Source organism: Hoplias malabaricus, chromosome 1 (genome assembly GCF_029633855.1).
Source record: "Hoplias malabaricus isolate fHopMal1 chromosome 1, fHopMal1.hap1, whole genome shotgun sequence".
Classification (NCBI taxonomy): Eukaryota; Metazoa; Chordata; class Actinopteri; order Characiformes; family Erythrinidae; genus Hoplias; species Hoplias malabaricus.
Genome location: NC_089800.1, coordinates 7,067,155 through 7,089,996, shown reverse-complemented (window position 1 = coordinate 7,089,996; position 22,842 = coordinate 7,067,155). Strand labels below are relative to the sequence as shown.

General features: G+C 41.0%; 4 protein-coding genes across 4 annotated transcripts; 1 reads left to right on the top strand and 3 right to left on the bottom strand.

Annotated features, from left to right (window-relative positions):
- Nucleotides 1-319: 319 nt before the first annotated feature.
- On the bottom strand, nt 320-10,284 carry dcaf13 (ddb1 and cul4 associated factor 13). The gene is made up of 11 exons (XM_066678137.1): nt 10,058-10,284; nt 9,090-9,289; nt 8,853-8,960; nt 8,594-8,683; nt 8,069-8,224; nt 7,831-7,908; nt 7,657-7,739; nt 7,347-7,511; nt 5,824-5,959; nt 2,649-2,812; nt 320-933 (listed from the first exon to the last, which is right to left on the bottom strand). Exons 1-11 carry the CDS (start codon nt 10,125-10,127, stop codon nt 846-848), a joined length of 1,338 nt encoding a protein of 445 aa, XP_066534234.1. The 5' UTR covers nt 10,128-10,284; the 3' UTR covers nt 320-845.
- A 718-nt stretch (nt 10,285-11,002) lies between these two features.
- On the top strand, nt 11,003-14,117 carry zgc:101716 (uncharacterized protein LOC492784 homolog). Its single transcript, XM_066643119.1, has 6 exons — nt 11,003-11,215; nt 12,507-12,602; nt 12,711-12,854; nt 13,104-13,387; nt 13,484-13,616; nt 13,844-14,117. The coding sequence occupies exons 1-6, from the start codon at nt 11,084-11,086 to the stop codon at nt 14,006-14,008; spliced, it is 954 nt and encodes a 317-aa protein (XP_066499216.1). The 5' UTR covers nt 11,003-11,083; the 3' UTR covers nt 14,009-14,117.
- A 449-nt stretch (nt 14,118-14,566) lies between these two features.
- On the bottom strand, nt 14,567-17,024 carry LOC136691858 (protein FAM83A). Its single transcript, XM_066664788.1, has 4 exons — nt 16,512-17,024; nt 15,890-16,057; nt 15,634-15,758; nt 14,567-15,503 (listed from the first exon to the last, which is right to left on the bottom strand). The coding sequence occupies exons 1-4, from the start codon at nt 17,022-17,024 to the stop codon at nt 14,972-14,974; spliced, it is 1,338 nt and encodes a 445-aa protein (XP_066520885.1). The 3' UTR covers nt 14,567-14,971.
- A 2,272-nt stretch (nt 17,025-19,296) lies between these two features.
- On the bottom strand, nt 19,297-22,023 carry zmp:0000000951 (uncharacterized). Its single transcript, XM_066643201.1, has 4 exons — nt 21,787-22,023; nt 21,295-21,492; nt 20,259-21,199; nt 19,297-20,127 (listed from the first exon to the last, which is right to left on the bottom strand). Exons 3-4 carry the CDS (start codon nt 21,194-21,196, stop codon nt 19,359-19,361), a joined length of 1,707 nt encoding a protein of 568 aa, XP_066499298.1. The 5' UTR covers nt 21,197-21,199; nt 21,295-21,492; nt 21,787-22,023; the 3' UTR covers nt 19,297-19,358.
- Nucleotides 22,024-22,842: the final 819 nt, after the last annotated feature.

Genomic DNA, 22,842 nt, shown 5'->3' with positions numbered 1-22,842 from the left:
TAAAGCTCTGATTAAAAGGATAAGAAGCACCCTGATTAAAGGGACATCACTCATCAGGAGGCCAATGCAATTATTAGGTATAGGTTGACAGGGTTTAAGCAGACACGTCCAACTCCTTTAAAAAACAAAGAGAAAATCTGCAGTTGTATTACTGGGGCTCTATATTGATGCTAATTTCTGTTAGCGCTTCTATGGGACTTCCAATAGTATGTTAGTACTGGGGCATACGAGCACTTTGGGTCTTTCTAGATGGAACGTGGACATTTACAGCTTGCAAAAGACATTCCTTATGTTTTATTTAAAGCATTTGTAAACATTCTTTTTATCACAGAAACACATTCCCCAAATAATCAGAGTGTAAATCCAGAAAGAATTGTTTTAAATGAAACAAACCTTAAATCATGTGTGTATGTGGGATACAGCAAACATGAGATATGATCATATAAAGTCTGTTTTATTTCTACAAGGTCTGAGGTACCCCAGCTTGTGAGCATACCGCCATGCCAGTCCAAGTGAAAGAAAAAGCACAGAAATGTTCCATAATAATCAGGTTACGACACTCCCAAATCACAACAAAGTGTCTTATCACATCCTTTAAAAACACTCAAAATAATAATGTCCTTTAATTACACTCAGAACAGATCTTCAAGTCGACAAAAATGCAACAAAATATTGAGGGTAAAGGTCAAACATGTATTGAATGTCTTCACTGCAGAGGTCCTCAGGTCAAAAAGTCTTTTAGAAATGTTTGTGTGTGTGTGTGTGTGTGTGTGTGTGTGTGTGTGTGTGTGTGTGTGCGCTTGTTTTATTTTGGGAAAACTGAAGCTCTTTGGTGATGTGACACACTAATCCACTACAGCCAGAACATGCTTCTCCTTCTCGGTCACCAAGGGAACAGAGCCTGGCTTGCTGTGTTTGCGTACGTTTTGTTCCCTGAAAAAACACAAGAGGGGGAGACAATGAGAACAAAGCATGACTCAAACACACAATCATCCCCTACCTTTGCGCAGGTGAGTCCAGCAAAGCATACAAGTCATTAGCAAGGGTATGATTCACGGTCACAACATACAACACTCTAAGAAACACATGGATTCAGGAATTGATTAGAAAAGCTTTTAAGTTGAAGCCTAATTATTTGGGCGAGGGCTAAAGTAACAAGGCGCCAGTTAATGAAGGCATGGCATGGATATGCATTTGACTGTAAAATATAACAGTTCCTACTCAAAATGATAAGGTTTAATGAAGTCTTCTTCCATTAAAAATATGAAAATGGCCTCATAAATTTAAAACAATGTAAATGTAAACATTCCATATTATTATCATCAAGTGATAACGGTCTCTTTAAATGAAGAATGGCTATGTATTTGAATATGATTAGATTTAATTCCAAGTTTATTACTTTTTGGGCCATTTGTATTTATCCATTTGCCATTGGCTTTTTTTTACATTGAATTCCAATTACTAAAACACATCACACAGTATCTGGAGCAGCACTGAGACAGTACAACGTGGCAGTGAGGACGGAGTAGAGCTTGGAACTCAGCCAGAAGTTCAGAGCCCCTGCATAAAGACATTCATGCAGCTGGACACTGGAGCTCAGCCACAGAGCAGGAGGGAGCACAAGCAATAAACCGAACTGTGTCAAGCACGACTGTGCCAACATCCCCTGAAAAACCCTCAACCATTACTAATAACCATATCACTGCTGGACCAGAACCTTTAACCTTAAAGAACAAAACAAAAAACGAGCTAAAACACATTCTTAACAACAACATTCTTAAAATCTGGCCTATTTCTATTGGTCTATTAATAATTATTAATAATTCACATCAATGTAAACAGCAGCTGGTGTTTTCAAATTGTTTCAGACAACATGAAGGACATTATATAATCCAGTGGTTCTCAAAGTGGGGGGCGCAGAGCTATTTTGGGGGAGGGGGGGTCTTATATTCTCATCTACAAAAGGGAGGCATGGCAGATAAAGTTTGGGAACCACTGATATAATCAATCCACTGTGTTTCCATTTTCCACTATCAGTCACTTGAAATTCATGACCTCCATGCGTCTGTGACGTAAACCAATCTGTCCCTTAAACGACACACTTGCACACATTTGCATTTATGCAGGTCACCTCCGTAACCAGCAACTAAAACATCACATTTAGGAGATGATGCATTGTATTAAAACCGGAAAAACAGCCCCATTTTGCAGCCAGGCGACTTCACCAACTGCACCAAGAGTAGGTATCAAAGGTCTCCCTCCATCTCACATAGTGAGCCAGTCATAAACTTTTATTCGAGTGTAAGTCTGGAATCTTGCTGTCATACTAGTGCTCTGTCTGGATGTAGTTGTTTCAGTTTTATAATCTGTGGAGCGCACTATGTAGGGTGTATGGTGCTATTTGAGACGAAGCCAGAGCCTTCATTGTTTTGCCGCACTGCAGGAGATGCCTGAGGCAACAGCCCTGGGTGCATGCATACAGGCAAAAAACAGACATGGAATCATATCTGACCATCCATTCATGTGAAGTATCCAATATCGGACCACATAATAAAATGACTCAAAGGCCAAAGCATCAGTCTGGAAGCTGTTATTCAAACGCATTCTGTGTGAGAAAGTGTGCTGTTAAAGAGGCTGAGGACACTTACTTCCTGCGGCGGGCCTCCTTCATCTCCCGCAGCTCTCTCTTCTGTTTGAAGATGTCTCTTGGCAGGTGACGGTGGCGAGCGATGCGCTGTACCTGTGGGTGGTGCTGGAACTTCTCCCTAAGCCTCTGGTTGTAGTTTAACGACACTTTCTCTCTGGCAGTAAGCTGTGGGTGACAGTAGAGTTGAAGGTAGAGTCTCACTGATTACAGTTTGGTGAATGTTTCTTAAATGTCCCTCTTATTACAGAGAGTCAGTCAGTTAAGACAGGTTCAGTACCTGAGATTTACTTTATTTTTTAAACGGAAGCTATTCATCTTGGGCCTTAAGTCTGACCACTGACATTTCCCTCAAACAGAACCCCACACAGAAAAAAAAAGCTTGGTTACCCGTCTGAACTCAGACTCCTGTTTTGTGAAATATTTCACACATGGCACATTTTATAGTTTAAGTTTCCCAACATGTCAAACTTGGCAGTTCTCTAGAGGCTATACTTTTGTCACAAAGAAGACTGTACTGATCTCTGAACCCAACTGTGGAGAAAAAAAGGGTTTTCAACTCAAACAAACTGAATACACTCTCTCTATAGACACTCTGCTCACCACCTCAGCCTTCTCTCTCTCTCTCTTCTAAGTGCACCCTCTGCTAAAGGCTTTCATGCTAATTAAAAGCAATGATTCCTTCCTCCCAAATTTAATTTGTTTAAGGCTAATAGCTGCTGATGCTATAGAAACACGCTGCCTCTGTAGACAAAAAAAGAGAGGCCTGTTAAACCTTATTTACAGCATTCTTGACAGTTCACATGAGCGAGATGATGACTACCTCGGACCTGTATTAAAAGACATTAACCTCTGAAATGTGTGCCAGAGTAAGAGTACATTTACAGGAACTCACATAATAAAGAAGAAACCTGCAGCTTTGCGCCAGAGGAAATTGGGAGAAAGGCTGACAGTCAAAAACAGGCTTAATTTTATAGCTTATACAATGAACCATTACTGGATTTGGAATAACTACCTTGTATCTACACTCATTGCCCATTTTATCTGCTCCACTGACCATACAGACTGGTCCATCTGTTTGTCTGAATACTTTCATATCCCCATTTCACCCTGGCCTTTAAATGGTCTGGACCACCACAGAACAGGTATAATTCTTAGCGCTGCAGGGACGCTGATGTGGTGGTGATGTGTGTGTATATTGTGTTGCTACGAGTGGATCAGGCACAGCAGTGCTGCTTGAGTTTTTAAAGCCCTCAATGTCGATGGAAAACATGTAGAGTCCCATATATATATATATATATAGGGTATGATCAATTTCACATATACATTCTCATTTAATATTCAGATCACTGTGTAAACATCCTATACTTGTATGCAAGGACAAATAACAATTTGCAAATATTTACAGGAATGACAGCAGTAGCTACAGCTACGTTTTACCCAGTAGCACAAATCTGTGTTGCTGTACAAACCATTTGAAATGTCCCTCTGCGGTAAGCTGTACTCTTAGCTACTTTGCACAAATCACAATGGATCCAACAGGACACTGCTCTGTCATCCACATTATTTTTTTTTAATCCCAAGCCTTGATTCAGCATCTCTTCTAAATTTAATTAAAACCTCTCTCTCTACAATTTGATTGTTTGATTCTTCATTATTTTTTCCAAAGTGGCCTGCTTTAAGTGATTGGCCGATTCAAAGTGCTGACAGGTGCACCCTCGTCAGATCCGTTTAAGAGCAAAGCGTCAGAATAAATCTTATTCACCCTACTTACAGTGCGGAGATGGGCCAAAAAAAACTAGCACTGAGCTGCATTAGAGAATCAGAGGCACTGAAGCACAGGGACAATGGAGAGAGCCCTTAAATGAATACAGGAGTAATACAGCTACATTTTTATAATGACTTTGGGAAAAGAAAATGGACTGAATGGACATTGAGTGGATTCATGTCTGTGCTACACATGGACAGAAATGATCGGCACCATGCCTAATCTAAACTGAACTGTGTAGTTTATAGATGTTCTGGAATTTTAATCTTTAAGGTGCTTGTTCCTTCTAGGGACGGACACGACTAGTTGACTAATCGATTATTGTCCAACACCGATTCCACTGCTAAAACACACCCACTGAACTTGACAAGTAACAGAGGAGTGGAATCAGTTTTTCCTTGAGTAGAACAAACTCTCTCGTGCAGTGCTGTGTATTGCCATGTATTGGGGAGTCCTGTATTAAGACAATCTTATCTATGCTCCAACTGGGAGCACTGTAATACCTACATTTTGAAAGAGGATCTATTGTGCTGAGGGAAGAACAGAAACCTGGCTAGCTTGGTTAACAGCTGTGTGTAGCACTTCTCCGTTCTCTGCAGATCTGCATTCTCACCTTGATCCATAATGGAGTGGAGGTGGATAATCTGCTAAATGAACAAGCCAGTCAGGCAGCTCTACACAGCTCCACTCTGCTCTGTGCAGTGAAACTTTCACCCCTTGATTCCTCTAGCAATTTGCAGAAAGTGCCATCAATTCTTGATTGTATTTTTTGTGTGTGTTTATACTATTACATTAGCCATAAACTCTCATTACAAGTATTGAAGAGAGAGATAAATGAACCGGGGGGGGGGCTTTTTCTTGGCAAATGCAGAGCCGTAGTAGCACTGCCATAAAGCTACTTATTGAGAGTCATTCCCTTACTTACGGAGCATCATTCTAAGTGCTTGGCAGCAGCCTCTTCTGTTGATGCTGGCAGATTCTCGCCACATCTACACTATGAGTGCATGGCATCAAGCCACATCAGAGGAAAACCTCATAAAGCATTTGAAAACACAAGAACAACCCTGAAAAAGACCATCCAAAATATGCTTCATCTATTAGACCACAATCAGCACTCCTTAGTACCAATTAAGTCTGGTGCTGAACGGGAACTAAAAATGGCATGGTCAGCAATTGGTCAGGAAGCTGATTCCTTAATTGTCTCATATGCAGATTATAACACTCTGAAACATAAGTATTGCAAAGGCCTGTTATTAAGAAACTTCAAAATTTCACTTCCTAGCCCACGCTTTTAGTTACAGATGTTTGTGTCTAAGCCAAGTCTATAGTCCTTTGGGGGTCTATGTAGCTATTTAAAGTTTTGTATAAGTAACTCATACTCGAAACGTATTAAATGTTAAAAGGCATTCACCACTCCAAGCTTCTCCGAGGCATTGGCTTTCCAGAGTCGGATGTTCATCTCATCAGAGCCGCTCAGGATGTACTTGTTGTCCGCTGACCATTTCACACAAATGACATGCTGCATTCGTTTGGTGTGATACACTTCCCTAAAGAAAGACAGAGCAAAATCAGTATTTCATGTAAACTGTCCTGGTGCCCTTTAAAGTGAAAAATATCTCCTCTAACATTACAGTAGCACCTAATACAAACAATAAATATAAAGCTATACAGTAGAAACCCGGAAGTCGACGGACAACTCATGCGGTCGAGTTCCGAATCGAATTTCTCCATGAAAAATAACTGATTGATGGCAGATTAATTGGTTCTCAACCATCAATTTTTCACCTTAAAAAAAAAGTCACAAAAACACGTAAAATACGCAAAAACTTGAGCACAACCTCAAAAAGCTTCCAACCTTGCGGAACGACGCCGTAAACTGACGGCAAGTAGCGTCAGTTAAGCTCAACACGAGCAGCATTTGTTTACAAATGTCGTGTGGATCTAACCATCATTACACTTATATAGCGCTTTTCTAGAGACCCAAGGACGCTTTACAATCCACACTGCTCAGAACACTCAATCCACACACACACACTGGCGAGAAGCGGCATCCAAACGCGCACAGTGTACTCTCGACCAGGAACGACTGTCCACCTGGAGGACTGCATCGGGCACTAGGGTTTCACCCAGGACAGAGCGCTCACATACATTAATTCACACATACAGATATTCCTTCACATACACATTCACTCACACAGTTATTACAGAAGCCAATTCACCTACCCTCCATGTTTTTGGACTGTGGGAGGAAAGCGGAGACCCTGGAGGAAACCCACGCAGACACAGGGAGAACATGGAAACTCCACCCAGATGGGACTTGACCCCAAGATCCAAGCGCTGGGAGGCGAATGTGCTAACCACTAGCCACCGTGCCGCCAAGTAGCGTCAGTTGAGCTCAACACAAGCAGCGTTTGTTTACAAAAGTCGCGTGGGTCGGGTTCCGAGTTTTAAGGTCGACCTCCGAGTCGAAATTCTCTCGACATTTGGTGTCTACTTCCGATTACGTCGACTTCCTGGGTTCTACTGTATATTATAATATAAAACTATAAAGTAGTTCTACGAGAGATCTTTAGTGAGTGGCGGTATATACAGCATGCATATAAAATAACAACTGCTTGAGCAAGTAATGAACAAACTGAAATAGACATTCAGAACTTCTAACTGACATTTAATACTGGAGCAGATTTACAGTACAAGCCTCGTCACTGAACTATGAGGGTCAAAAATACAAAAACACAATAACTGTTCATTAATCGTAATCATGGTAAAACATACAATTAATCGTGATACTGATTTGCGCTAATATCACCCAGCACTACGTTCTATCATGTATATACACATCTTGACCTACTCACATTTTTTGACCAGACCTTAACTTCACACTAAAGCAAACGATGTAATAAAGATGTATATTTCAAGTCTGTTCTCACTCACCTGCTGTGGCCGCTGTGTTTGGGGAAGATTCGGATAGTCTTGTCAAAACTTGCTGACACAAACTCTTTTCCTGTTGGGGAGTAGTCTACGTCCAGTACGGCAGATACGTGGTCCATGTGTACGGTCACTGGAACGTCCAGGCGCCTCATGTCATATGTGTACAGACTGTAAAAAGTTAAGTGTTTAATATTATACAAGCTAAATGATCAGAATGCTTGTGCTACTGTGTTAAAAACAACAACAAAGGACTACTTATATTCCACTTCTTACTGAAATTGAACATAAAAATGGTATGAAACATATGGCTCACTTGTAGTCCTCATTGGAGCATGTGAAATTGTAAGCCTCCATTGGGTTCCAGCAAAGTGTGTTACTTCTCAATTGCATTATCACCTGAAAGAAAGCACAATATCAGTGGCACTGAGAAGCAAAAATATAGGCCATTGGTCCTGCCCCTGAAGGCCTTAAACCAGACTATCATTACCTTTTTAAGTGGAGTAGCTTCTCTCATGTCATACAGAATAATACTTCTGTCTGAGGCACAGCTGGCAAGAATCTCTGTCTGAAAAAGAAAAAAACGCAACAAGGTTTTTATTTATTTATATATTTTAATAATTTTCCTCAAAAAATAAAATCTCAACCACAAAATCCATGGCTTCAATCATGATGCCATTCAAATTTTTACAGTGCAGGTCTTAACTAATGTTTGTGCATGTTCTTACCTCCACTGGATTGTAACGAACGCAGCTGAAGCTGTCCACCCCCCAGTTAAAGGAGCGGATGGGGCTTGTCCTCTGCTCATCCCAGATGTCCACCGTTTGACCACAGGTAGCAAACGTGCCTTCTGTCTGGTGGTGGTCAATACCTGTGTATACAGCCTGCAGGGGGAAGTGAGCACAATATCTGGGAATGAGTCTTTAAGCAAAAACTGTTCAGAGAGATGCTGCAACATAACAGTAGATCAGATCCGAGTGTGACAAGGCACCAAGTTATAAATAGGCCTACATCAAAAATTCTGTGAATCATTATCTACCCAAAATGTTCTATATTGATGAATTCTTAAGAAAACAAAGATAATTTTAGATGAAACTATCAATAACCGGTTCTACAGTAGCATTCGTTCCCTGAGAACTGGGATAATGAGCACACTTTTAATAACTAATATTAATGTTTCTTTAATGACAATTCTGTAACGCAACATATTTTTTGATCACCTGAATATATAAAAATAATAAGAAAATACGCACCTTCCCAAGAATAGTGTTCAGAGGCTCTTCTTTCAGCCCATAACCAGGAGGCTCCATGCTCCACTGCTTGACAGTTTTGTCATCTCCAACCTGCCAAGGAACATCAAAGTCACCTCACTGTCTAAAGACACATAAGCCTTCCTGTCTAAAGAACTTCAATGATCTTCATAATCTGTTCACGTTTTGATGGCAGCACTGCACAAGAATCAACTCCCTGTGAAATGCCTTAAGACTAATCAGCAGCATAACTGCAAAGTACCGTGAAAAAAGAGGTTCCACAAAAGCGAGAGCATATTCCTCTCACAAAGCCCTCATGAGCCTGGATTGTGCGCAAACACTCCCGCTTGCTCAGGTTCCACAGTTTTACCTGTAACAGACAAAATTAACAGATTGTTGAAAGGCGTTTGTATTTACCAGTTTTGAAAGATCTAACAAAGCACACGAACTGCACAAACACACAACTGGAGGGGGGGTGGACCGGATCTTCACTGCCTACCTCTCCATCACAGGCTCCAGACAACACAGTGGATAGACTCTTTGAATGCTTGGCCAGACAGTTAATGCCATCTCTGTGACCATCCAGAGAGGCCACAAAGGGCTTTGCGAATATGCGTTCCAGCTTAGTTGCATTTAAAGCTCTGGTGTACTCTCTTGTCACTTCAAACGGGTGGAGCGTAGGATCATAATTTCTGGGAACTGCAAAAAATATATATATATGTTGACAAACATTGGTATTAATGGATGTGTGTGCCATTCCATCATGTGGGGGCAAAGTAGTAAAAAGATCAATATAAGCATGCTATAAACATTGTTAACCAGTTGGATGCATAAACAGGAAGTTATATATACAAATTAAACTGTTTTGAGACATAACAAAACCAATAAAACCAGTAAAACGTTTAAGGACAGTTGATTACCTAATATTTCTTCTGAAATCGAAAGGTATTAATGAGAAATTTGTCACCTTCTACTATTCTGGGCTATACTAAATGTTGAAACACTGCTTTATATAATATATAATACTAGCAGAATATGCTATATTGAATGTACTTCAATATGGGAACTTGAAGTAACTTACTAGGAGTGACTGCAAAGTTTTGCACATATATGTTTCTAATATCACTGGGCTGCAATTTTTGCCATTTTTTTGTTAAGAGATGAGAGAAATCAAATTTAAATCCCTATAAAAATTACTGCATCACTATTATTAGCAGTAGCAGCAGTTGCTGTTGTTCTTAGCTAGCACTAAAATACAAATCCTAAACTTCAATGAGTAAATATCCCTCTATTTGGAGTATAACTGAAGGTTTTGTGAAAGAATATGAATACTAGGTTTTGTGACGTAGTAATATATAAGAACATACTGTTTGGGTTAAGAACATAAGACTCCTTTTTGTTTAACCGAGTTAATACCATAAAGAAACCCTGTGTTGTGTACCAATTAGCTTTAGCGTGTTAGCTCACCCCGCTGAATGTCTCTTGTCGTTTCCCGAACGTAATCATCCGGGTTCCTGCACAGCACTTTCACCTTCATCTCTCCTCAGCGACTAGCGATTTATTCACCTGGGCTTTATCTTAAAATAAAGTTAGCTAATTAACACAGTTAAACAAAATCCTCTCTGGTTAAACCTAACATGGACTAACCATGTGTTTATGTGACGTAAAGATCCAGCGCTGCTGAGAAAATCCTTTTTTAAACGCACTACCGCTCTCTGGTGTTAACACCGTGACAAGACGCCATTAAAAAAAAAAAACAGCGATGAAAGGCTATGAGTCACTAACTTTTAAACATTTTCTTCAGTTAAAGTCCTATTCTGGCATTCGATTAAACCCCTAAAATGTCTTTAGTAACATTTTCTCTTCTTGTTGTACCTCATATTTTGGTAGTTTATGAGAGTTTGTACTTTTATTGTTTGTGGAAATATACACATCAATAAACGATTCATTATTAAAGACCCCCAGTCAAAATGGAAAGTTTAGCTTCATAAGCATGTGTTGTTTATCTGCTAGAAGATGTATCATGAGCAAAGTAAGCAGTCAAAACCATTTCTGGTTTGAAACTGTGTTCCAAGACTCATTCAGGAAGATATATATATATATATATATATATATATATATATATATATATATATATATATATATATATATATATATATTGTTTTTAATTTGTCTTGGAATTAACTTTGACTGATGTCATGTTATTAAGTCTTATAACATATGCTATAATGCTGTAATTACTGTTTGTCATAGCAATGGCATTTTTTAAATTCAATGAACCAGTTCTCAAGGCTTCCAAGTGATCATCAGACGATATCAATGAAGGAGACACTTAGATAACTGAGTTCCTCATTAATAGATCGCTATATAGAATGAACGTTAGAGGGCGGTGTCGCCACTTGAGTGCGTTGTTCTCCAGGTGACGTAGAAGAACGGAACCGCTTCACATGTGCAGTAAACAGAGGCAGAGAGATGACATGATATTCATATGACATGATCTGGGCTGGGCTTTACAGGATGGAGATTCTGGGCAGCACGTTTGATGACTCGGTTTTTGAAGAGTCTCGGAAGAGGGTTTCATCAGCAGTGCTGCCTGCTTATAAACCCAAGACCTGCGAGCCAGAGGTCAGTAGGTTTGTAATGAAGTCCTGGCTTTTCAGCTCCATTATATTTCATTATCCTCTTTGTCCATCGGTGTCGATACTGTGCAGAAGTTTGATAAATCTAACGCTTTGTAGATCTTGTGATCTCTTTAAAACATCATGTGTACTAAGTGCATGTTGTGCTGACTGTTAAAGGAGCAGTCCGTCACTTTTTCCAATGATATCATTACTCATTCATATATCATTTGTGTATTTAAACCCCTTCTGCCATCACACTGTCAACAGTAAATACTGACAAATAAGATGTTATATTTATCTGATGCTGAATTTGTAACTGGCGCCCCCTGCAGTGTGAGTTCCTGCCTTGTGCCCAGGGATTCCGGGTAGGCTCCGGACCCACCTTGACCCTGAACTGGACAATGAATGAATATGTAACTTGTAATTATTGGCTCTTTTGAATGGAAATGGAATAAGTGAAGGGTGGTCTTTTAGGACAGTGTGTAATAATGTGTGACCCTGTTTAGAAAACCCACAAACAATGTGTAAGTGCTCATACACTAAAAGTACCACTCACACTATAATGTCTCTGCCATGTCAGTAGCCCCACGGTACTGAGAGTCATCTGCCACACAAAAAATAATTCTCTGTAGTGGTTTAAAGGTATTCCAATTGCATTGATGGTCAACATTTTTAGGACTGAAAAACTGCAGCAACCAAAGGGCTGCTATCTGACTTTAAACTTCCAAAATGCTTCTAAATAATAGTTGTTTTTGTTAAAATGGCATGAAAGTTATTCTAAAAAAAGTTGCATTTTAGAAGGTAAGTAATATGGGGTTTTTATAGTTTGTTTTGGTCATGTGCACTCTATTTAAAAGAAAGTAATACATATATAGGGCGGCACGGTGGCGCAGCAGGTAGTGTCTCAGTCACACAGCTCCAGGGGCCTAGTGGTGTGTTCTCCCTGTGTCCGCGTGGGTTTCCTCCGGGTGCTCCAGTTTCCTCCCACAGTCCAAAAACACACGTTGGTAGGTGGATTGGCGACTCAAAAGTGTCCGTAGGTGTGAGTGTGTGAGTGAATGTGTGAGTGTGTGTTGCCCTGTGAAGGACTGGCGCCCCCTCCAGGGTGTATTCCCACCTTGCGCCCAATGATTCCGGGTAGGCTCTGGACCCACCGCGACCCTGAATTGGATAAGGGTTACAGATAATGAATGAATGAATGATACATATATATTTTTAAACAAATCCTTATTGTTTGTTCATTTCTTTTTGGCTCTCACTCATTGCTTTGATCTTTCTGTTTGATCTGGCTTTAGTGGTTTTGTCACCATGGAACATTTGAAGATGAGCTGGATGAGCAGAAAACCATGAAGTTTCGGGCTGACCTGAAATACATGAAAAAACAATACCAGGTGATTTATTACTAAATCAGCCTTTTAAAGTGATATATTTTTCGTCAAAGTCTGGAATATCACTGTCCATTTGGGTCATGAATCTTGTTTGTTGTTTGAAAAATGCAGAGTGCCTTGGAGGACTACAGGGCTTGTTTTTCTTTGGTGCCTAGTGGCAACCTGTCACTCAGAAGGGACGTGTTGGAGAGTATGGCACGATGCTACAGTCGTCTCGGGTTGAGAGAACAAGCCCTGTACACCTGTGAAAAGCTGGTAAACACATTTTACTATCTCTGAGCCTTCTAGAGCATCCATACTCAGTACTTGATGGGCGTTGTGACTTATTACATTGTTTGAGTATCTGTGAACGTTAATTATTATTTATTCACTGGTGTATAAATTCAGTCATTGGTAAAAGGGCCAATGAATAAATGGATGAATGAGTGAAATTCCCCTTTAAGGCATTTATGGTAAAATCATTTTAACACACATTTAATTTGGGTTCTGATTATTTTTTGACAGAGGAAAGAAGCTACCAACACCTGTCACCTGACCTGTGTCCTACTGCTGGAACTGAGTGTCGAGGAGGGCTGTGGAGATCTGAATGCCAGTATTACTAGTCTGCAACAGCTTTGTTCCATTCACCCGTTTAACCCATGGCATTGGCTGAAACTGGCTACATGTTTTCAAAGCCTCCTGGAGCACTCCGACGTACAGGAGAATACAAAAGATGTTTTACATCCACAGCAGCAAGAAGAGAAGAAAATGGTGCGCTTAAAGGCCTCCATGTGTTTTGTTAGAAGCAGGTCTGTTCAGTCGGCTTCACATGCACAAATAAAGGAAAGCAGATAAGCTTTGGCACTGATAATGTGGGGATGTTATGTCTACTGTTTGTTTTTCAGGCTACTGATTGAGATCCTGAGGATTCAGCAATTCTCATTCGTGCTGGAGAAGAGCAAGAGAGCTTTAAAGGAAACCCAAGAGTCTCTACAGAGGCTACAGTTGGAGGAGGAAACACTCCAAATCATCTCCAAGGTGAGATGTAGTGCTGTTTTGCATAGGATCAGATGGTGCTTGTACATACATTGTGAATAATCAGTGGCAGAATGGATAAAGAATTAAACCAAAACTCCCTTTTGGTTTATTCCTAATTTCTATTCTTTAGTATTTGTTTGTTGTTTACTGCACCTGTGTAGCACTTTAGTAGGAGGTGCCTACAATGTCTTGTAAGAGCAAGGGACGTTTTCTATTACTGTATACAGGTAATGGCTGAGGATTTAAACCCAGAGAAGATGAGGGAGGAGAACCAGGATGGAGAGAGTTTATCAGGTTTTTCAATCAAGGACTTTGAGGAAAGGTGGTGGAACAAGCTACACACTTCTCTGCCAGTGGAGGAGAAAACTGATTTATCTGTTAATAAACTCTAGGACGCCATGCATAGGAACACTTATGTTTTTAATACTTGTGTACATTGAAGAGTAAAATATTTTCCATGTTTAGCTTTTTTTTTTTAAATACATCATGCACTGTGAAAAGTGGAGGAAATATATTAATAAAATGTTCTTACGTAACTCTGTATCATTTTGGATTATTTAAAGAAACATTACCTGTTTCAAAATAATTGTGATGCTTCACTGAGCTGTAATGGCTACTCTGGGCTCAGCCCTGCTGAAACTGCACTATGTAGAGTAGGAAACCAAACCCCTACCCGCTTTGATTTCAAAAGTAAAAACACATCTTTTTTGTCCTTCTTAAAACAAATACTTTTTAAATAAACATTTTATTGGTTAAAAACATTTATTTTAATATTAATAGTGATATATGAGGCTTCAATTATGAATATTTACATAATAAAAATAAAATGAAACCATGAATTTTTTTTTCTTTGTATTATAGACTCATGATAAATACAATCTTTTTACATTGAGCTTATGATTTATCACTGAAGGTGGAACAGGAAGAGGGTCCAGTAACATGTTCAAAGATTAACAGAGAAATATAAAACAGACCAAAGAATCAACAAATTTGTTTCACATTTCTTGTTGTATTCTATAATTATTTACCAACATCACACCAACCATTTTGTAACTTGTACTTGAACATTTTGTTCCTGAAAGCATTTGAATTGTTAAAAATGCTGGAATACACCTTTTAGAAACAAAAACACTCTTTTAAAATAAGCATTTCTACGATCTCTATGTCCTCATGAAGCACACTGTCGTACTGTAAATAAGTTCACACATTCCCAAACTGTCATGTGACTACATCCAGGATGTTCAGTAAATGTCACTTAGAGTCGTCATAGCATAAGGTGAAGCATAAAGTTGTGTAGGGAACTTTCCAGACCTTAAAAAGTGTTTTTGACACATGTCACCATGGGCTCTTGTGTCTTAGTGGTGTTCCCCAAGCACAGCAGTGTTAAACCTGGTGGGCAGAATCCTCTGAGTCAGAGGAAGCCCTCCATGGACCTGGTGGAGGTGGTTGTTTAGAAGGTGCCAGGGAGGGTTACCAATGCTGAAGTTTCTTGGAGTGAAACGTTGGCTAACAGTGGGCCTGTGAATCCTCTGTGGGAGCCAAAGGGATGTCAAAGTCCTGGCCTTCAGGAATTGCTGGCTGGACAGGCTGGACATAGTATGAAGTCTAGGAGAGCTCTGATTCTGTAGCTGGAGATAATGACTGACATTTGTCTCAGGGAGCCAGTTAGCATTAGCATTAGCATTAGCTAAATTCAGGCATTGTTGAAATGGTTGCTCCATGAAACGTGGAAATGGACTCAGCTCTTCGGGCTCCACTGTGTAGAAATCTGGAACTGGTTTTGAGGCAGCGTACAGCCGGCGAAACTCAATGTCAAAGGCTTTCACACTAGCCCCTTTAAAGAGCATTGTTATATTCCTGTCTACCTGCCAGGACAACCAGGTAAAGCTGGAAACAGAAGAAGGAAAAGTTAGGAGTTACATTGGGTACTGTACAGTCCTCAGCACTGGGCTTATGCTATCTGGCTAACTGAGAACTCCTGCTGTTTTCTGATCCTTGATCAAACATCTGTATTCACCTGTATGCCCCAGCTAGCACATGAGTGCAGTCTACAATCATGAACTTCTCCTTAACTTGGCCAGTGAGTTTCCTCCCAGATTTGGAGCAGTAGGTTTCTCCGCCAATGCTACGAACTGATAGGTGCTTTCAAGAGGAAAAATCAGAAGATATCATTTGAGTTTTATTGTTTAATATTTGTGCATAAGTAATACAACAGATTAACGAGATGGCATCTTTGGATATCAATGAATCAGTGAAAATAATAAATTACTTACAGTAAGATGTGATTTGTTGATTTGCAAATTTGCACACATCTCTTTAAAAACCTGCAGGTTGATGTGGTCCAGCAGAAGGTAAACAAATACATTTCGTTTTTTTGTGGCCTCAAGAATGTCACAGAAAATCTCCACATCACTGAAAGTGTCCATCACAATGGCCAGAACCTGTGATGAGGGGTGGACCCCAATTGTTAACAATGTTTGTAAATTTTATTTACATAGTGTTATTATTATTAGTAGTAGTAGCATTGTGACTTCTATTTTTATAGTGGTCTGTGTGTAGAAGTATAAATTGTTTTCACAGCAAGAGGTTCTCATTCATGTTCTTTCATTCCACATTTCTCACTAGCAGCTCATGCAAAGTGATAAACAAAGTTTAGCTAAGTTTAGTTGAAGCTAAACAAATCACACATCAAGCAATGTGTTTTAATACTCCACTGCAAATTACAGTTGCGATGGTAGTAAATGATAGATGTAAGTATGCAGGACACATCTCTGAGATCAGGTCTAGGTTTTTCTTAAATTGTGCACCACTGATCTTGAGATTATTAATAAAGAACCGCCTTCACTACATCAACTTTCTCAAAATAATGAACCCGTCTGAATATAATGTACTCACTGTTGTTGCTTTTCTGATGAATTCTCGCAGCAGATCTTTAATGCTGACCGATTTATGTGACTGGAAGTAAACCTCCACGCTGGGAACCCCCTGAAGGTGGTAACTCCAGTCTGCAACCGGCCAGCCAAAGTCCAGACCGGGTGGTTCACTTTCTGAAACCATGGGAAAGTATGTCTGCGAGCTACACTCTGAGCTGGAGTCAGACACGTCACCATCTTTCACTTCAAATGTGTTGATTTTCACAGGATCTTTAACATTCCCCAAAATGTAACTCTTTTCCTCTGTAGACAAGAAGTCTGCTTCCTCTTCCTTCACCAGGACGTCTTGGTAGGCTTTCAGGCCATGGTCCAGGAGGGCATCAGTAGCCAGGCGGGCAGCCTCATTGTGACTCAGGTCCACGGTGGACAGCTGGGGAGAAAGGCTTCTCATTTCCTGAAGACGGCGTCTTATCTTGCCCACAATCCTAGGCTTCAGGTAGCATTGCACAGAAAGACCGTTGTTGTCCAGTTCCATTGTAGCTTATATGCAATCACGCAAAAGTAGAGTTGCTCACCTCTGCCTCTTCAGATGTCATGGATTATCTATTCAGTCTTCAGTTGCTCAGTGTCACTCACATAACAAACAGCATTCATAAGCAAGCTAAAACCTCTCTAACAGAAAGTTTTACACGCTGTATATATGGATCTAATCAAGTAATATGAAAGCAGCATGCTACTCAAAGGTCCTCTTGTGATTTAAGTGTTTCTCAACCAGCCGTGGCATTTCATAATGCTTTGGGTACTATGCTTTGGGCTATTGCTGTTAGTCTGTGCAAATACGTGTGTTGGAATTGTGCCCTTAGGATTTGTCCAAGAGCATTCATCCTTCTGCAACTGAAGAAGAAAATGCTAGTGGCCCTTCAATGTCTGGAACTCAACTAACTTCATGTCAAGGCTCCACAGGGTGGAGTAGAGTTGGACAGGTGTGATGCCACAGGAATCAACAAGTTCCATCTTCCACCATTGTCCCACACAGAAAAGAAAGCAGCAGATGAGTGACAGATATTAAGATAGGGCTGTCACATCGACTCAGCAGGTGAGCATTAACCACTGGCAGCAAACTACACAGAGCTGCTACAACATGGTTCTCAACTTTCCATTTCTTAATAAAGCAGCAGGCGAGTTTTCAAGTTCTGGCCTGCCTTCCGTAATGATCTTGCATAACTGCAGAAAAAAAAGCCTGGGAGAAATGTCCCGTGCCCCTTTGGGACACTTCAGAACCCATGAATCCACCAGAGTAGATATCCTTCATTAATTATTTGCCTCATTTCTCAACATGTCCCAGAGCTCAGTTGTTGATCCTCTCTTGGCTTGCCAAACTGTCTACCTGCAGTATGAAACAGGGACGTAGCCAGAAATAGACTGTTGGGTGGGCTTTGGCAAGAGTGGGTAGACACAACTATTTGTCGAGGGGGTTTACTTTTTGCATCCATCTGACTGGCAAAACACACACCACGTGCTCAGGCAGCCATATTCAGCCAAAGTTTTTAAAAAAACTTTCTTGAAAATTCTGACAATTGGATTTCCTCTGTGTCCACTTAGTGTGCAAAAACTTAACCAAAACACTAAGTCTCTCATTGAGAATTTTCAGATTCTGAGTTTGGCGTGTTGTGGTTGGCATATTGCAACTTTTTTTTCTCCAACTATTCTGATTTTATTCTCTATTCACATTCCAACGTCATTCATTCATCCATCCATTATCTGTAACCCTTATCCAGTTCAGGGTCACGGTGGGTCCAGAGCCTACCTGGAATCATTGGGCGCAAGGCGAGAATACACCCTGGAGGGGGCGCCAGTCCTTCACAGAGCAACACAGACACACACACACACACATTCACATTCACTCACACCTACGAACACTTTTGAGTCACCAATCCACCTACCAACGTGTGTTTTTGGACTGTGGGAGGAAACCGGAGCACCCGGAGGAAACCCACACGGACACAGGGAGAACACACCAACTCCTCACAGACAGACACCCGGAGCGGGAATCGAACCCACAATGTCCAGGCCCCTGGAGCTGTGTGACTGCGACACTACCTGCTGCGCCACCGTGCCGCCACATTCCAATTTCATTTCTTGAAATATTCTGACTTCATTCTCAGACATTTCCAACTTTAATCTGGAAGCTGTTCTAGCTGCATTTTCATGATAAGTTTTTGTTATTGTTTTTATGTCAGAAATGTCAGAATATTTTTGTTGGCACCTCTGACAAAGCCAGACACTCCACAGCATCCCTGTTGAGAAAGGCTGCATTAAGCAATTCACAAAAAAACAATGGCAGCCTCTACTGTGCCTCCCACTCCTCTCTTGCTCCAGTTCTGAGTTCAACTTGTGGAAATATGTGCAAACAGCCAGGAAGGAGAGTGTTTCTGCACACATGAACTCGCGTGGGGAATTCACTACGCCTGACTGGGTGGGCCTCAGTCTAGGCAAACTTGTAGTTATGCCCCACTGTGAAATCTTCCTTAGAATTTGCACACCTATTACAGGGGAAGCCCATGTTAGGAATTAATATGTCATTAAGTGCTGGAAGGTTTGGTTACATGTTTGTTTTAGGCTGTCTTCTAAACAAACAGACAACATCTCTAGCAAACACTCACACCCAGCATGGTACGCAAAATGTTTTATTGAATAAGCACTTATATACAAATGATGGAACTTCCCTTACTGTTAAACAATATATCAACTAAAATACCTTTAGCGGACTTAAGGGAACAAGAAACCCATTTTACACAACTTTCCACTTACCCAGGCTGTAGGCAATTACACAAACCATTCCTTAAAGTGTTTAGTTACATATAAAAAGTCACATTAACTTGCAGGGGTCAGCCCTCTTCCAAAAGACATCTTGCTCAAGCAGTTTTGACACATAACTGGCTAGCGAGGCTCTCTTGTGGTACGGCAATGCATCTTTCAGTGTGTCTCTCAGTTTGAGGAAATCCAGTGTGTCTGGATGAAGTGCTGATACCAGGTACACATTCTCTTTAAGGCCTAGTTTCCCCAGTATTTCATCAGTCCATTTCCTCACCTCTGCAATGGACTTCTCCTCAATCAAGTCAGCCTTGGAAAGCACCAAGTAACAAGATTTACCATGAGATAGAAGGTGCTGCAACAGCCGGATACACCCTTGACTGAGCCGTAGGGGGGAAATCAAGATGTAGACATCACAGGGAGGGAGATCAGAAGGCAACACAGGAGCCTGGTGCAAACTGGAGCCAGCTGACTGGGTCTTCAAGTGCCCTACTCTTCCCAACCCTGGGAGGTCCCATAGAATTGTGTTGTTGCACTCTGGGTAAGGATACCTCAGAGGCTCCTGAGTGGTTTCAGTGACACCAATGGAGGCAGCGCCTTCTTTGTCATTCTGCAGGTCCAGAAGGCAGTTGAACAGACTGGAGCTGCCACAACCCGTCTCCCCGAGAAGTCCAACATCCAGCCGGAAGTGTTCCAGGGCAGTGACAATAGAGAGTAGCTTGGATGGTTGGTCAACGACATCTCTGTTCTGAAAGACTGCAGAGATTCGGTCCAGTTCTTCCTGGCTTATCTTTCTGCTTTTCAAAGTGGTATATACCAGGGATCTGTGGAGCACATGTTTATATGGCATTCAAAATGTTAGAGAGGTTAGAGATATCCAAGGACATCTGCTTCAGTTCTTTGGTGATAAGTACAATCATGAAATTACTGCATACTGACAAATGAATTTACTTACACTGTACTGTTACTTGGTGCTTTAGGAGCCTGAAGTTCTCTTGTGATGTTTACCAGAAACTGACTGAAAGCCTTTTTGCGCAATTCCGGTATGGTTTTCATCAAGACATCTGCAATCTCATCAAGACCCACTAGTTTGACACCTTGGGTGAGCCCTGAGGAGGACTGGCTATCTTTCACATGCCCTTCCGATTCAAGCGACAGTTTATGTTTCTTCTGGAGCTCCAGATTGCGAGCCCTCATTCGCTCCCAAGCACACGTCATGCAGGGTCCTGTAGGTTTTTCAAAGACAAGATCCCATTCATGCTCAGCCTTGACAAGGTACAAGGGCTTGTCTTTTTCACGTTGCTCCATGGTGATTCTTACATGATCTTCGTGGTGCAGCTCTGTGGTGAGAACCATCAACACATCATAATGATCCTGAATGGAAGAGCCACCTTCTGCTGTCCAAATGCGGAGATGGGGGATTTGAGGGTGCAAAAAGATTGAGGCAGTATCAGAAACTATCCTAAGCTTTTTAGGTCGTCTTGGGACCTCTGCAGCTTTGCCAACTTTTGATTTTTCTTCCTCCTCCTCCTCCTCCTCTTCCTCCTCACTGTCATTTGTATCCTCTTCTTCTTTATTCTTATTGGCTACGTTAACTTCCTCTTTTTCCAATTCATTCTCCTCATCAACTGCCTCCTGATCATCATCTCCACCTTCACTACTTGTTTCTTCTTCTTCCTCTTCTGATAACTTTTCATTACTAATTCCACAAATAGCAATAGCTAGCCTTTCACTGGCCTCCTTGGTTCCCCCAGTGACAGCTATGTCCAAGGGGAAGTGTTCATAAAGTTCCAGTGCTGTCAAAAGCCTATTCTCAAATCCACTTGACTGCAAGGTAAATCTCCAGGGAGCCAACACACTTTTAATCTGGTCTTCTGGAAGTTTTCCTTCCATTCTCTGGTAGAAAGAACACATCAGCAGTATTGTTACTAGCGTTATATCACTACCCTGCACACTACACCAGCCAATGAACCACACAAATATCATCTTACCTTTGCAAAGTGGCAGCAGCAAAATAGAAATGTCCGCTCCTCAGTCCTACAAAGCAGAAATGGCACGGTGGACCTAATGCTGCTCTAAGCATATATACTTACTTTGTTTGGCAGCAACTCCACATGAAGTACAAACAGTGTTCCCAGGGCGTGAAAGTTTACTTGGATTGAGTAAAGAACTTCAGCAAACACAAAGACCTTTACAGAGACAAGGAAGAGACCAATGACTCTAAATCCAAACAATTGTATTCTCACCTTTTTTCTCACAGTTTTTGATGTCTGTGAGAAAACAGAAGATAAACTGTTTAAATGCAGCACATGTGATATGTTTAAGAAAAAGATTTTTGTGAAAAATATTTTAGAATTTATAAATAATAGAATTAATAGAAATAAAAGTAAATAAATAAAACCTGTATTATATAATAAATACATACAATAAAAAAAAAAAACATAAATTATTTTAGGGCGGCACTGTGACGTGGCAGGTAGGACCTGGAGGTTGTGGGCTCGAGTCCTCTCTGGGTGACTGTCTGTGAAGAGTCTGGTGTGTTCTCCCTGTGGCTGCATGGGTTTCCTCCAGGTGCTCCAGTTTCTTCCCACCTTCCAAAAACACACGTTGGTAGGTGGATTGGCGACTCAAAAGTGTCCGTAGGTGTGAGTGTGTCTCGCCCTGCGAAGGACTGGTGCCCCCTCCAGGGTGTGATTCCGCCGGCAGGCTCCGGACCCACTGCCACCCCGAAATGGATAAGCCCCAGACAGCGAGCATATATCGGTCCACTGGCATAAAAAAGCTGGCACACCACTGACTGTAGACCAAAAAAAAACCTAATGAAGGAAAAAAAATCTAAATTGGACTGTGAATGGAAAAGTGCTAAAATTTTCTAAAATTTTGTCTAAAATTCTGTTTAATCACCAGCGGTCCGTCCAGAAAACGCTGTGCAAAACACTAGTGGACCTCCAACGTTGCCCTCAGTGGAACAACAGTGGTCCACGGTCTCTTTGCTATCAGGGGCGGTTACAGACAATGAATGAATGAATAAATAAATTATTTTAAGGGCCAAAACATTTCATTTAAATGAACCTTCCTCCCAGAGTTACCTAATGATGTTTCTGCAGTGCTGAGCTGGGGGTAGCACCGACAGAGTCTCTACTGTCTCTAGTACAGGTGAGTGAAACATCAGTGATTTGGAAACTTTAATTGTACGGGTAAAATCTTACCTATCGTTCCTTTTCAGAACTTACTGTTATTATTCAGACTGTATTGCAGCTAGTAAATATGGCTCAGGCTGTATGTTACAAGACGGTACCTTGATGTATGCGTACAAACCCACGAAAGTAAATATTAACCTGTTTCGGTTTGCCGAAAGCATAATCCTGTTTATGTTTTTTTAGTGCAAACACATGAGCCATATGACAGACCGTTGCTAGGTTACACAGACAAAAGCAGTAATGGAGACATCCAGCAGAGGGCAGCATTGGTTTGAGAGTTGAAACTGAGAGTTGATTCTGTTTCCTGCGATATATCAGTGAATCAGAATACAGTCTACG

What these genes read in the sequence shown, in the direction of transcription:
- dcaf13 (XM_066678137.1), bottom strand. Translation starts at nt 10,127, where the DNA reads ATGAAGGTGAAAGTGCTGTGCAGGAACCCGGATGATTACGTTCGGGAA. An exon ending in TGAACACTATTCTTGGGAAG is followed by an intron (nt 8,225 to 8,593) that starts GTGCGTATTTTC and finishes TTCCCCCTGCAG; the next exon opens with GCTGTATACACAGGTATTGA. An exon ending in AAGCTACTCCACTTAAAAAG is followed by an intron (nt 7,740 to 7,830) that starts GTAATGATAGTC and finishes GCTTTCTTTCAG; the next exon opens with GTGATAATGCAATTGAGAAG.
- zgc:101716 (XM_066643119.1), top strand. Translation starts at nt 11,084, where the DNA reads ATGATCTGGGCTGGGCTTTACAGGATGGAGATTCTGGGCAGCACGTTT. An exon ending in ACATGAAAAAACAATACCAG is followed by an intron (nt 12,603 to 12,710) that starts GTGATTTATTAC and finishes TGAAAAATGCAG; the next exon opens with AGTGCCTTGGAGGACTACAG. An exon ending in TGTACACCTGTGAAAAGCTG is followed by an intron (nt 12,855 to 13,103) that starts GTAAACACATTT and finishes ATTTTTTGACAG; the next exon opens with AGGAAAGAAGCTACCAACAC.
- LOC136691858 (XM_066664788.1), bottom strand. Translation starts at nt 17,024, where the DNA reads ATGGAACTGGACAACAACGGTCTTTCTGTGCAATGCTACCTGAAGCCT. An exon ending in TCATCAGAAAAGCAACAACA is followed by an intron (nt 16,058 to 16,511) that starts GTGAGTACATTA and finishes CCCTCATCACAG; the next exon opens with GTTCTGGCCATTGTGATGGA. An exon ending in TCAACAAATCACATCTTACT is followed by an intron (nt 15,759 to 15,889) that starts GTAAGTAATTTA and finishes TCCTCTTGAAAG; the next exon opens with CACCTATCAGTTCGTAGCAT.
- zmp:0000000951 (XM_066643201.1), bottom strand. Translation starts at nt 21,196, where the DNA reads ATGGAAGGAAAACTTCCAGAAGACCAGATTAAAAGTGTGTTGGCTCCC. An exon ending in GCACCAAGTAACAGTACAGT is followed by an intron (nt 20,128 to 20,258) that starts GTAAGTAAATTC and finishes TGTGCTCCACAG; the next exon opens with ATCCCTGGTATATACCACTT.